Source organism: Achroia grisella, unplaced genomic scaffold (genome assembly GCF_030625045.1).
Source record: "Achroia grisella isolate CSIRO2021 unplaced genomic scaffold, CSIRO_AGI_Agris_v1 utg204, whole genome shotgun sequence".
NCBI classification, from domain to species: Eukaryota; Metazoa; Arthropoda; class Insecta; order Lepidoptera; family Pyralidae; genus Achroia; species Achroia grisella.
Genome location: NW_026712703.1, coordinates 4,145,452 through 4,159,281, shown reverse-complemented (window position 1 = coordinate 4,159,281; position 13,830 = coordinate 4,145,452). Strand labels below are relative to the sequence as shown.

Genomic DNA, 13,830 nt, shown 5'->3' with positions numbered 1-13,830 from the left:
TGATCTCCCTGCATTTTTCCATTGCTCTTGGATATTTTTTTTGCATTTATATTACCTTCCTCCTGCCTTATGTTAATGGTTTTATTTCTTTATTTAATTCAGGGTACTAATGGCCAATATTATATATACCTTATAGACTAATATATGAAATAATAATAATAAAATATAAAGCGGTAGCGCCGATACCTTCAGCCAGTAGTCCTCTATGAAGGTGCATGTTATGTTGGTGGCGACAAGACCGCCGCGATTGCTTTGCGGGGATCGTAGATTATGATATCTGTCACATACGGTGAAAAGCGAGAGCTACGGACATGTGTAGATATTCGTACATAAAGAAAATAGATATTTGAAAGGATACCAGGTAAGAGAGGACATTGCAGTTATGGAAGGTACATTGGTATGAACTGCAGTACACGGTATACCGGAATGTCGTACTTTAGGATCGGAGAGGTCACCAGACTTGCGACTGATATTAAATATGACATTATAACTGTTACCGAGATAAAAGACAATGCTGTCGTCGTAATACAATCTACATATATTTAGTTACGTCAAATTATATTAACATCCGCTCAATCATCATCAATCAGAATATTATATTTAATTTGTTAATGTTGACACTATTAGACAATTTTTTGGTACATCCAGAAGATAGATATCGAGACCCGCTATTAAGATAATATAATAAAATTTTTCTGTATGTTATTCACATTTAACACGGACATGTTTGTAAAGTTATCGTAACATGCATATTTCTGGGAGCAAAATACCCAGATGCGTGCCGCCCGTTTGCGCAGGTCTTGTAAATAAATCCATAATAGGACAATATACAAACAGCAGGGTAGTAGTTAGCTAGAAGCAAAGCAACTAGTTGCTAGAAGCAAACCAATCGCACAACCCTGTACTAACAGCTTCGAATCTAGAAAATATAATATCTGTAAAGTGCGAATGTGATTTTACTTTAATAGGATTTGTATTTATTATTAAGATACCCTTATTTAGAAACATCTTGCAATGAAAGCAGAATTTTAAAAAATATTTGCAGTCATGATCTTGTTAACAGATTATTAAATATCAGATTCAATAGTTTCTGAAATTGAATGGCTTTAATTTTATAGCGCCATCCGTTGTACTCTTTTTTTTTTACACGGTATCGTCTTGAATATACGCTATCGAGACAAGAAAACGTATAAACGTGTAAACGTGAAAGAGGATTATTAGTACTATGGATTGGTGATCTTATTGCTAGCAATGTACCATGTCAGGTTGACCTCCACGCGGTTCCCCCTAGCAACCGTCGCGATAAATTCTTGGTGAATTTGTCATGTTGGGCTAATTGACCTGACCTCATGTTCAGCTTATCATCTCCACTGGTACCCCGCTAACGTTATAACAATCGTTAGCGCAGGCAAGTGCACCATTCCATTATTATCCATAAATAATAGTTCCCTGGGAGGAAGAGAGAGGAGCACATAGTAGCAATGTCAGGTTGACCTCCATGTGATTCCTGCAGACACCAGTGTGATAAATTTTCCATTGCTTGGGCTAACTGTCTGAACCTCATGCTTATTTTATCATACTCCACTGGTGCACCTCCAGCATAAAATAGTTAATGTAGGTGGGTGCACCATTCCATTATCATATATATGATATAAAAATATATATTTCCCTTTATTAACAACAGCTTTTAGGGTTCAGAAAATTAATATAATTTGCCTGCTGATTAAAGATTGTTGGTATACAATATTATAATTACAATGGAGTCCTTATTGCAGTAATTAATCCAGAGTTCACAAATTGTGTTAAGAGAAAGATTATTACATTGAATTATTTCATACCTAGAGTGATAAATGTCTTGCGCAGATACCAATGTCAATGGACTACCATTCTACTAAGAATATATCAAAATAATATTGCATTATTCGACAGAAATTGTTAGTTAAATTAGACCAGGTAGTTAGAAGAAAAATGAATGTCAATTGGATTACACTTTTATTTCATTAATTTGTTCTAAAATATTTATCATTTTGCTTAAAATAATTTTATTCACATCATATACTCTTTGTTTTTGGTCGTCACTGGAATTAATTGAAAGTATAAGCTGTAACAAAGGATACTTTAATATTTTTAATTCACTTGTACCCAGCACAATTTTTAAATACCAATCGAAGCCTGCTATAGTATCACCAAATGTGCTGTTATGACTCAATAATATTTCATAAAGTAATTCATTCTTTCTAGTATCAAGTAAAGAAAAGAAAAACTTCAGTTTATATTCATTCCAACCTTTTTCCAGTAGTACTTCTTTAACTTTAGTCATATCAAAATTACACAGTGAAATAATATTCTTAAAATCATCCTTAGCTTGTTTGATTATACTGATTTCTACATCATCGAGTAACACAACTTTAGATCCATACAAATTATTTACAATTTCTTGTGCCACCTGAAACAAATTATAATTTAAGTATTATTAAAGTGTCACCACTTCTTTCAATCGTTAGGATATTGATAATAACTATACTATGTTGGCAGCCTATAACTATACTATAATGGAATAGCTTAGTAAACGTATACTTTTCACATCTAAATACTCATTATGAAAATTGACTAAAGTGCTCTTCTAACACATATCTAGCAAATACTAAAAACAAATTGTAATTTTGATGACTTACCTTTTCAAATATTTCTTGTGATTCTATCAAAAAGAGGACATCCATTATAAAGTAATCTATATCTATATCCAATATAAAATATTATTAATATTTATATAATATATTCCTATTCCTATATTAGAGAAACAAAAAAGATTTATATATCTTTCCGTTTGTTTATATATGTTTTTTTTTTTAAACAGTGAAACTAGTGATGTCCAATATATCTCTACATTGAATAAAGAACAAACATCGATAAAAAGTCAAGAATTAAAGAGGCTACTTATTTTATAATCGTTACACATATTATACTTTTAGTAAAACGCAATGATAGCTCATTCAGCTGAGTCAATGTTTTATTAATTAATGATCAACCAACCTTATTCCAATACTAGCTATACAGTAATCATGTTGTAAGAAACTACATTTTTTATTTATTATTGTAATTGTAACAATCCAATATTGTCAAATATCTTCACGACTATTGTCCCAGATGAAATAGTAAGAGACATTAAATGGCATGATGAACACTAAAAAAACAATAACTTTATATGTAATATTGATATACCCAGATTTCGGATATATGTATTTGAATTCAACCTTGTGAGACTGCCACCACGTTTCGGATTTATTTCGTTTATTATCAATATTTCCATTACCAAATTCAGTCAGAAACATATATCGGGAAACAGTTTTTTGTTGTTGGCTAGATCGCCCCTCCGATCGATCCCCCGTTCAATTCAATGTGGATCGAAATTACGACGGCCTGAGCCGAGGAGCTGGCCTTCAGCCGCTCCATAAGTCCTTCCGCGGGTTTGGAGTGCCATCTGCACTATCCCCCTAACGTCCGGTGAAGCTGTAAAGGCCAGCTGCAGCCTACAGCATTAGAGTAGTCCGAAAAAAAATGGCTAGATTTCCTTTCCTTCTTTTCCGTCCTTTTAGAAAACTTACAAGGCAAGACTTCTTTATATAACAATAAATATATATTTTTAATCTTATACCACTCTGTCACAATTGCAGTTTTTTAGAAGTATATTTTTGCTATAATTCAATTTTAACCACTTCTAGCACAGAAATATTAATGTTGTAGACTATATTATAGTTAACTATTTTTAATATAATTTTTCCGAAATTGTACTATTCATAAGAAAATATTAAAATGACTATATAAATTTTAAAACCAGGAGACATATCGTGACAGAGTGGTAGAGTATGTGGCAGAATTGTTATTCTATATAATATCCGGTTACATTTTGGAATAAAACTAGTTTTAAATGAATATTTTATTTAGAATCATTTATTACTTCGTTAGAATAATTAAATATTTGACAGTCTTACATTCTTACAACTGAAATACTCTCATACTAATAAAATCACATTGCAGAACCTTTGGAATGAGATCCGTATTAGTATAATTAAATTATAAGACTTCTAACTTGTCTCAAATAAAAAAAAATGTCTAACTTGACTGAAACATTAAAATAAAATAATAATCATCATCAACAAATTACTTTCTTCAGTCATACTTATCCTAATCAGTCTTACTTTTCGAACACTGGCAAAAGCTCATCAAATTCAAAAAACCTTCTCTTTCCTTTTTTAACTACCTTTGGATTTGGTAGAATTTTAATGAAATCCTCATACGGAACATCTGATAAGTCATTCTCCACTAATAAATAATCTTCCACAATCATCGACTGTTTTCAAGAACATCACCAGAATATTGCCTATGTGACGTATGTATATTGGTCATTCAATTCACTTTTTACTTTAACGAGTACATGTACACCGTCTTCTATATTCCTTTGATGAATGGCCTTGAGGTGAAGTGTTTCTTAAGAAGTATTAGAAAAGGCCGTTGGATTAGAGGAATCTTTGCTTGTATATAAGTGTGCAATGGCTGATCTTCCTCAGATGATTCATACATAATATCATAAAATCTTTTTCGAGGCATCCCAATTTTGTTCGTAATATCGTGAGCGACAAATCCTCCACTACATGAATTGCAACATCTTATTTTTCATTTATTATTTCAACATTGGATTCTGTTTCAGGCAGAGGCCAATAAGTTTTAGAAACGACGAACAGAATTGTTCACAAAAACAACTCAGAACCCTAAAGTTTAAGATTCCACGAGTTTCTGAGAACAGTTGGTGGATTTGCATGGTTCCTTTCAGGGGTAAAATACTGTTTGGAATAGTCGAAACTCCATTGTCTACGTCTTCGTCTGCCACCAAAAACCATTTAATTTTGCTGGTATCTTGAATGGAGAAAAAGAATTCTAACACGTCTCCGAAATATTTTCCTATTGCTACAATCTATTGCATCAGTTTGGCGTTTCAAAGTTCCACCAATACCATTAGCCTTTCCATGTCCTGATTAAAAAAAATGCAAGTTTGGTATCGTTCTTTAATGACATTGGAAAGGACACTATATTTGTTTTTATTCTTACTGTTCTTTTCATCTTTGCTATTGCCATCTTTTTGGATTTTCTGTGCAAGCTTTTCTTGTATTTTTGAACTTTCCTCTCTAATTCTTCTATTTTATCTTGTAAACTAATATTCTCTCTGTGTTCTAACTCTTTTCACTCTCTTCCTCCCTCTTGAGCTAGACACTTCTGAATTAGTTGGTGTTGGAGAATGAGGACGTATTTCTGGATGGCGATGGAGCCGGCGTGTTCAACAGTATGTTTTCAAGCGTCTGTTTTTTTTCTTTTCTTGTCGCTATTTTCTCTTCATCATACGATGTTCTCTCACAGTCATGTCAGCCACAAGCTTCTTACGAGTATGATATCTCTCGAGATGTTTGCGTTTTACTTCAGCTACCTTTTCTGTATAACTTTTTTGTATCTTACGGCAACGCCGCTTTTTTTCTGCTGTTAATGCCTTCTTTTTCGTCATAATCCATAAACATTAGAAAAACACTAGATAAACTTTATATCAAAATAGTTGCCATAATAAGTACTGGCCCTATTTCAACAGATTCCTATATTTTATGAGATAAAATAAATATTATATTTTTTGCAAGTATTTTTTACCCATCCGTCGCGTGCTTTACCACTCCGTCACAATTTTATTGTGACGAAGTAGTAGCGTGACGGAGGGGTAAATCTTACTTACAAAATTGTTAATATATAAACGTTACCACAAAATACAAACGTAACAGGTTGGCATGAAAGTGTTTCTTATTACGCAAAAGTTAAATAATAAGAAGTAACTGTAATTGATATATTATTGTACAATACTTACGGGGGTCTTCCTATGTGATGGGTTGAAAAAATCGATTTTTTTTTTTCATAAATTGCTCCCTTAACATGTCTAGAATACGGTAGTAAAGCGATTTTAGAAAATTCGAAGTCGTTTTAAAGATACAGCAGGTAAAAGAAAGAGCGGTTCGGAGCGGTGAGTTGGCAGTTAGAGACCGGGCCTATTGTGTACCGTCGGCTTTATACCTGGCCTCCCTTTTATTAATATATTTGTTTACAGAAATTTCTATTGTTATAATATTTTACCGAAGTTATTTTAGTCTTGGTTGAACTTCGAAGAGAGCAACAGCTACAAATTATTTTTTTTCATAATGAGTGGACGGAAAGGAAGTACGAGTAAACGTTCATCCTGGTCGTAGTAAAAAAAGAAAGTTTAGTGGAAACCGTTTTACCCACCAAAATGATACGGTATTTACATCAGCTTCGGCCAAAAAACTTAAAAATAACATGAACATGAATGTTCCCATCGCTTCGAATTTCGCATATTGCATTTTGAAGTTTGTTTCTGTATTTGCTGCAATCTCTGAAATAGTTATATGTAAAACTTGTAAAAGTGATGTGTCTATTTCGCGATCAAGTTTCCGAGGCCTAGGCTTTAAAATTATTTTATCGTGTGAGTGTTATTATCTTTAATGAAGGTTTTCAAGGTATTTTAAAAGTTATGTCGATTATGGGATGCCCTGTTGGTCGTGAAGCCCAAGCGTATGTTGAGAAACGGGATGAAAAGCGAATCTTACGCTCTGAGCGGCGCGTAAGTGATGTCGTTAAACAAGCCAGGATTGACTCAAGAGCTGAACAATCTGCTTTAAAAGAGTTTCACGAGGAAGAGGAAGGAATACTCTATGGACCAGGCATCGCCGATTGAGAGTAAGTTGATATTTTAATAGTTTTTAACGGACTTGAAACTTTAAACACGTTTTTCTCAAAACTGTGTTTTTCAAACTTTCCTCCATTGTATCTCAGAAACGGCTGGACCGAATTACTTGAAATTTACAGGGCACACTCAATATATGTAAACGCATGGAATGAACTATTATCAATCGAAAATTTTCAAAACTTCAATTTTTTTATAGCAAAAAACAAAAAAAAAAACGCCTAATTTGCAACTTTTATTTCAAATGTCTATCAAAAATCCAATTTTTTTTATATTCATTTGATTATAGGTCATTCCGTGCTTTTAAGCCTACAAATTAAAACGCCGTTTTTTTTTTTTTTTCAGATAAGCCGATCAGCCGGAATCGTGGAGGAAGTGGGAGCTCTTTTTTTCGAGGCGGGGGTGTTCAGAGCGCTGTAACTCTAGTTTGACTGAATATTTTTAGCTGAAATTTTATATTTATACTGTCCAAATATGTGTTAATAAATGATAAAAAACTTGAAGCTCTAAATATTTACTGGTCGTAGAAAAAAAATCCTAAAATATCCCTAAAAAACAGGCCGTCACATAGGAAGACCCCCTTACGTGACGAAGTTGCCGCCGAATAAACACACGCACCTCCATACACAGATTCCGGGCGACTTACGCGCAATCTCTAAGTCCTAGAGAGCTTATCTCAGCAAGGGATAGGAAGGACTAAATATCCAATCGACGGCAACAAAAGCGACCCGCGTATACGCGTCGCTCGAATTAAAAAACATGTGACCGAATATACCTATTAAAACAGTCTGTAGTGAAAGACAAGACTTTAATATTTTGTTATCTTGTAGAATTAAAAAATACTTTTATATTTGCTACTGCCTTTATATTTTTTCGTACCATTATGAATTAAACATAGGCTCAGGTAGCGGGAGACAACTATGATTTGTATGAAATACACCTCTGTCACGCGGATTGACGACTCTGTAACGTATTTTTTATTATAAAAATATAAATGTTTATTTATTGTGAACGTGTATAGCCGTTACATTTTTAGTATAGTACATATTGAAACATTAATAATAAAATAATACGGATAATTTTCGATTATATTTTTTTTTAACTGATGAAGACACCTTTTTGTAGGTTAAAAAGAAGAACGACCCAATCACCAATAACAACATTGTTAAGATAGATGAGGTCGTGTCTGTTTTAAGTTTATGTCCGTTTTAGTCTGTTTTCTTTTAATTCCGAAGATTACATTGATAAGTGTAAATGTCAAACTTTTCCCTTGTGTAAATGTTAACTTTCCTGCGAACAATCAAACCATTGTGATATTTTTTTTGTGAATTTGCCACGATGGGCTAACTAACCTCATGCTCATCCTGTCATCCTCAACTGGTGCCCAGCCAGCTATACCGGTGGTGCAGATGGGGTACCAATTACCATTCCATTATCATCTATTAAAAAACTGTCAAAACTTCAAATAACGCTACCAACTGTATTGGCTGTATCTCCAATACCGATTTGCTGAATCGTATTTGTTTTTATATCGGTAATTAATATTAATTTTCGATTGGGCCACAACACTATTTAAGAATCGCAAAAAGCTGGCAACATAGGAAATGTCAAATTTTCCTCTGCGATAAAATTAAACCATGGGCATAATCAACCAAACCAAAAAAAAAAAACATCGGCCAAATCACCGATCAAAATTGGTAGCGGCCATTTAAAATAAAGAAGACTTTATGAACATTTTTTTTCGAACTACACTAATTCTGTTGGCCGCAACTGACCTTTACAGTATCACCGGGCGATACTTTACGTACAGTACGAAATTACTGTAGTACTGACTAAATATATACTATATTTAACACTAAAGCTCAGCTTAGAATGGCACTAAACTCTATGAATTTGATTTATATATTTTTATAGAATCTCGACATATGAATATATTTATTATTAATTGAAATCGCAAACAAGCAACATGAACTATTATCACCTAACAGTAAGTTGTAACCGTTCTTTAAATGAACTATAACTCTACTAACAACACGGTACCATATGGTGCCCGTGGAGGAGGTCATCATGCTTAAAAGAATGCCATGCAAGAACAATGGCAATGGCCTGCAATTCACTGCCATTTCTCAACCTACAGCAAAAACAGCTTACAAAATACTTGGTGGTTGAAATAGGTTAACAATATTCAGTTCAAATAAAATTTAATTATATATAAGTAATTTATTATGAGTAATGTATCTAATTCTCTATTACCACTTGTAACAAAGAAACAAAATTTTAAGTGCTAATTACACATCACTTGGTAAAAAGTTAAAAATGTTCATTCCACTCTCCTCAGTTATTAAATATTCTTTAAATAATAGTGCAAGAAATAATGTGAGCATAAATGATAGTTTAACGAACACATCAATGTAGGCAAGATAAAACTGACACACACATTGTTTATTGCTTACAATTATCTGGTACCATGTTGGTTGTCCTCTAGATTTGTGGTTAATTTATATATACCTAAGTATTGATACCATTAAGTACAGTTTATTTGTAGCATATTCTCTTAGCATGTTTCTATCAAATTATATTTTTTTATTGTTTGCAATTGTTATTTTTTATTAGTTCTGTATCAAGTATTCAAAGTTACTTAAAATTGGCATGTCCAGACTATTCACTAAAAATGCCTGTTTTTAGATTTACCAAATAAAAAATAACAATAAACAACATTAGCACAGATATGGATTTAAACAGATGACGAAGGATAAAACTGTTTGTGGTTCAATTTTTAGGCCCAGTATTGAGTCTACTCAATACGTACAGACTTATTACTTTGGTTATAATTAAAATTCCGAAATTCTACATAAAAATGGTAAAAAAGCAGTATTTTGTAAGTATTTAAAGAAGAAAAATTACTACATATTTATATATATTTGGGCAAGGCATCATCAAGGCAATTGATTAAGTAATAACATACTTAGTTTCATATGAAATGAGGCAGCTATTTTTATCTATGTCTGTGAAGCTTCTATATAATATATATCATTATATATGCCTGTACTAATATATACATTTATAATAATACAATAAACCGAAATTCTAAAGTATATTAACGATATTGTCAATGTATTTGTATTAAAAATACAACGAAACAACAATGATTCAGGAGTTAGTACTGAAAGATGTTTAAGTATTAAGCAAAAGTATTGGTTTTCGTATTTGATATAAAACATATCTACATGATAACTAAGAATGACAATTTATTACGACAATTCTTATATTTTACAATTAATATGTACATTGTTTTACGACAAGAGACATTTTATTTTGAAGTACCATAGAAAATATACTAATAATAAAACAAAATAAATATTATTAATATATTTCTATGACGTAAAACTTTATGTTGAAATAAATGTTTTTACTTTAGGTACTTGCTGTCCTATTAATATTAATTAATAAGCAACTGGGCCCATGATACAGTATATATATTATATAATATGCAAAACAAACAGGCCAACATAACGCCAAATTTTTAGGCGTAATCTGAATTCACTTTCGCTCGATGTCATTTTATATTACGTTTTATTTATATTATATACCATATATATACTAAGTATTTTGACATTTCCGGCCTCATTCTTTCTTTCTGGCTACTCCGCGTCCCGTTAGAGATTTTACGTCTTGAGCAAAAGTGTACGTATAATTGTATTATAAATGTAACGTTTCCTGTAACGTAGTGACTAAATAAAATTAAACACATCCTCTGATTAACATTTTGACAATAAACAACGCCTGAGAATAATAATACTGGTGACATAAAAAATATAAAACAACAATTAGGTAAGTTGCTAAATTTCATTAGATGAGTACAAGTTTAACAAATTTAAATTGTGGTGGCCAGTTTTTATGAAACTAGTAGGAAAACTTTATATATTTATAAAATAATGTCTCAACGACAGAAGGTAGTTGCCGTTACTACTCAAATTAACTAATAACTATATTATATAGATAGATTTAATACGTATATACAGAAGTATACAGAATATTTACATGTATAAAATTATATATGTGATGTACAATAGCAAACAAGTAAATGCAACATTATAACGGGGCAGTCTTGTCTCCACTACAGTGATAAAACACTGTAGTACGTAAAATAGGTAACTGTAGCTATTATTTATAATTATTTATAGTATTTGTGTGATTATTTTCAATGAACAATAATAAAATTATGCACTGAATATAATTAGCCATGCCCTAGTAACAATGAAGCTCTTTTAATGCACAAAGGTCTATTTATATTACATTACTTATATTTGAATCATTCTGAAATAAATATTAAATAATTCTATAAAGGAAAACATGTATATGACTGTAATAGCAATTGTAGATTACTCTAAGATTAGTACTGAACAAGAACTACACATATAAATATATATTTCAATAAGTTTTCGTTCAAATATTTTAAATGTATTTAGCATGCGGCAAAAGAACAAGGTAACAGCAATAATACTTCTAAAACAGAATTTTTGAATCAACAATCTACCTTAAAAATAATAAACTTATGAAATCATGAAATATAAATTTATAATATAGAGTACCAAGTGTGTACAGACATAATTAATTTATCTATTTAACTATACGGAGTTTTATAGTTTTGATATAAACTAAAATAAAGAACTAGTTTTAAATTGTATATAATCTATGTGAAACAAACAATTATTTGATCGTAATCATTTATAACAATATTCTCATTTTTTTGTACACAATATCATAAACTAAGGCAAATAAATTCGAGAATGTAATACTTTCGGTTTAAATAAGGTCCTGTCCAGTAAATAGTTAAAATTTTTAATAAGATACTTTGAAACTGTAACTGGTAAGTAACCGAGTTCCACAATCAGCTTGGTGTCTTAATTGTATAGGTATACTATGATAATTGTAATTTTAATTAAAATTTTATTTATATTAATTTTCTTACTGGAGGTAAGCGAGTCAATGAAAATCTGCAATACAATTAAGATTGTTGATATGAATTTTGGTAAGATTTAGTGTTGGCTTCGCCGTTCTAGTAATTAATGGATCTCATATGTTAATGGAAACCCGTAGTATAAATTTAGGATTGGTATGGTAAAATAAAATAACAATAATCATAATTATATTTCTTTTCAATAGCACAGTAATGTGCCTTGATATTCATAAAAAAAGTACTATATATATACTATATATTCGAATGGGTGAAAAACAGTATTACAACATAAAATCGCTGTTTAGACAGGATTATATTTGTATATTATCTATGAGCATCTTTGCTTAATTCGAGATAAGAAAATGATAGTTATTAGAACAATTTTGTAATCACTATATGAAAAAGCAAATTATCAATTAATACCAATCAGTATTCTAAGGACCAAATTGTAACTTAATTTAAAATAACACGGTAAACTTTACGTTTAGATTTTGTTGATTCATTGTGGTGCATAAATTACTACTTTCGCTAAGCTATCAAATTAAAGTTTTAGTTTTAGAAACACTGCAGAATATACCTTATTGTAATACGTGCCTAAATATTGGTATGGTAACAAAACTTACTCTGTAAAATCAATAAATCTTAAAACAAATAAATAGATTCAACTATAAAATTACTGAGTGTATAGTACGTTAAACAGTAAAATAACACAAATAACGCAACGTACTCAACGTTGCGTTATTTGTGTTGTTTTACTGTATGTATAAGTACACATTATATACATGTCATTTTAAGTCAATGGAATAAAAATTATGAATCAAGAATAGCATTAATATTTATATACGTAGAAATAAATCGTAGTCATACTGCATGAAGTAGGTACCATAATAATAGTGTAATAAGTTATTGGTCATACTTTAAGATTTAACTTACACTTGTAGAATATCTATCAGATTTAAGTTTCCACTGGTACACAACTGAGTAAAAACTTATTTAATTGTGATAAAGCAATATAAAATTAATATTTATATTTTACACTAGTTGCTTAATGCTGCTGCCGTTTGTCTCATTATAAAATCCTAATATTATACAACAAGGTACTACGTACTTGCAGAGTTATACTCATATAATTATATTACACGAACATTAAGTATTTTTATAGTTATTAACAATCGTAATCTCCACAATGTTGTATCATAAATAAATCTGAAAAGTAAATCGAGATATTTTTACAAGTTGTTTCCTATGAGTCATTCAGTACACAATACCGCTTGGATAACTAAAGAATGAAAAATGGCTGTAATAGTTAATGTAATTTAAGGTAGACACATTTTCCATATTTACCCTTCAGAAACTCTAAAAAAGTTCCGTGTTCACAAATTGTGTCGTATACCAAACCGACATTGCGTACAGAGACGAAAAAAAAACGCATAAAAAACGCAAGCGATGTGTACGGAGTGACTCATAACAGATAAAAAATAATTTCTATGATACTACTTTATAACTTTTTACATATTCCCTATTAACTTTTCAGTCAAATTTATGGCCGTGAAGTATAGTCTAATTTGAACATTAATTGACAAGTCCAGCCTCCTTGGCCATGCTATAGAAAATAGAGTTCTTATCCTGCAGCAGTTGATCGGGAGGCGCGTACTCCACGAGTTGACCTTTGTCCAACACCATCACTCGAGTCGAATCCATTATGGTGTTGAGGCGGTGAGCGATCGTTAACACCGTGCATGAGGCGAACTCAGACCGAATCGTTTTCTGACAAGATAATAGTATGAATTAGTTTTTATTTTACAGTATAATATAGGTATACATAATATTTTTTACAAGCGTGTGGATGACTAAAACTAAAATAGAAAATATACTCCAAAGGCCGATTTTTAGTTAATACTTTAATATGGTTATAATATATCGGTTATCTAAATCTGTCATTTTAAAAATGACATATAAACTTACACTTGTTCTCGAATTATATTTCAAAAGTATAAGAAAAAAAAAGGTGTTAGGTGTTAGTAAAAGTCGTAAACAATTAGCATATGTTTCCGTTGTCGGAATGTGATCTTTGCAC

General features: G+C 31.2%; 2 protein-coding genes across 4 annotated transcripts in view; both read right to left on the bottom strand.

The window, feature by feature from the left end:
* Positions 1-1,848: 1,848 nt before the first annotated feature.
* LOC131842056 (uncharacterized) lies at positions 1,849-2,828 on the bottom strand. Its single transcript, XM_059190491.1, has 2 exons — positions 2,676-2,828; positions 1,849-2,446 (listed from the first exon to the last, which is right to left on the bottom strand). Exons 1-2 carry the CDS (start codon positions 2,718-2,720, stop codon positions 1,985-1,987), a joined length of 507 nt encoding a protein of 168 aa, XP_059046474.1. The 5' UTR covers positions 2,721-2,828; the 3' UTR covers positions 1,849-1,984.
* Positions 2,829-11,129: 8,301 nt separating this feature from the next.
* The window catches only part of LOC131842080 (multidrug resistance-associated protein 1), a 35,399-nt gene continuing 32,698 nt past the window's right edge, over positions 11,130-13,830 (bottom strand). For all 3 annotated transcript variants that reach the window (XM_059190568.1, XM_059190566.1, XM_059190567.1), the window contains one exon: positions 11,130-13,520. In XM_059190568.1, the coding sequence (XP_059046551.1) occupies positions 13,326-13,520 (195 nt within the window). In that variant the 3' untranslated portion in view covers positions 11,130-13,325. The remainder of the gene's footprint in view (positions 13,521-13,830) is intronic.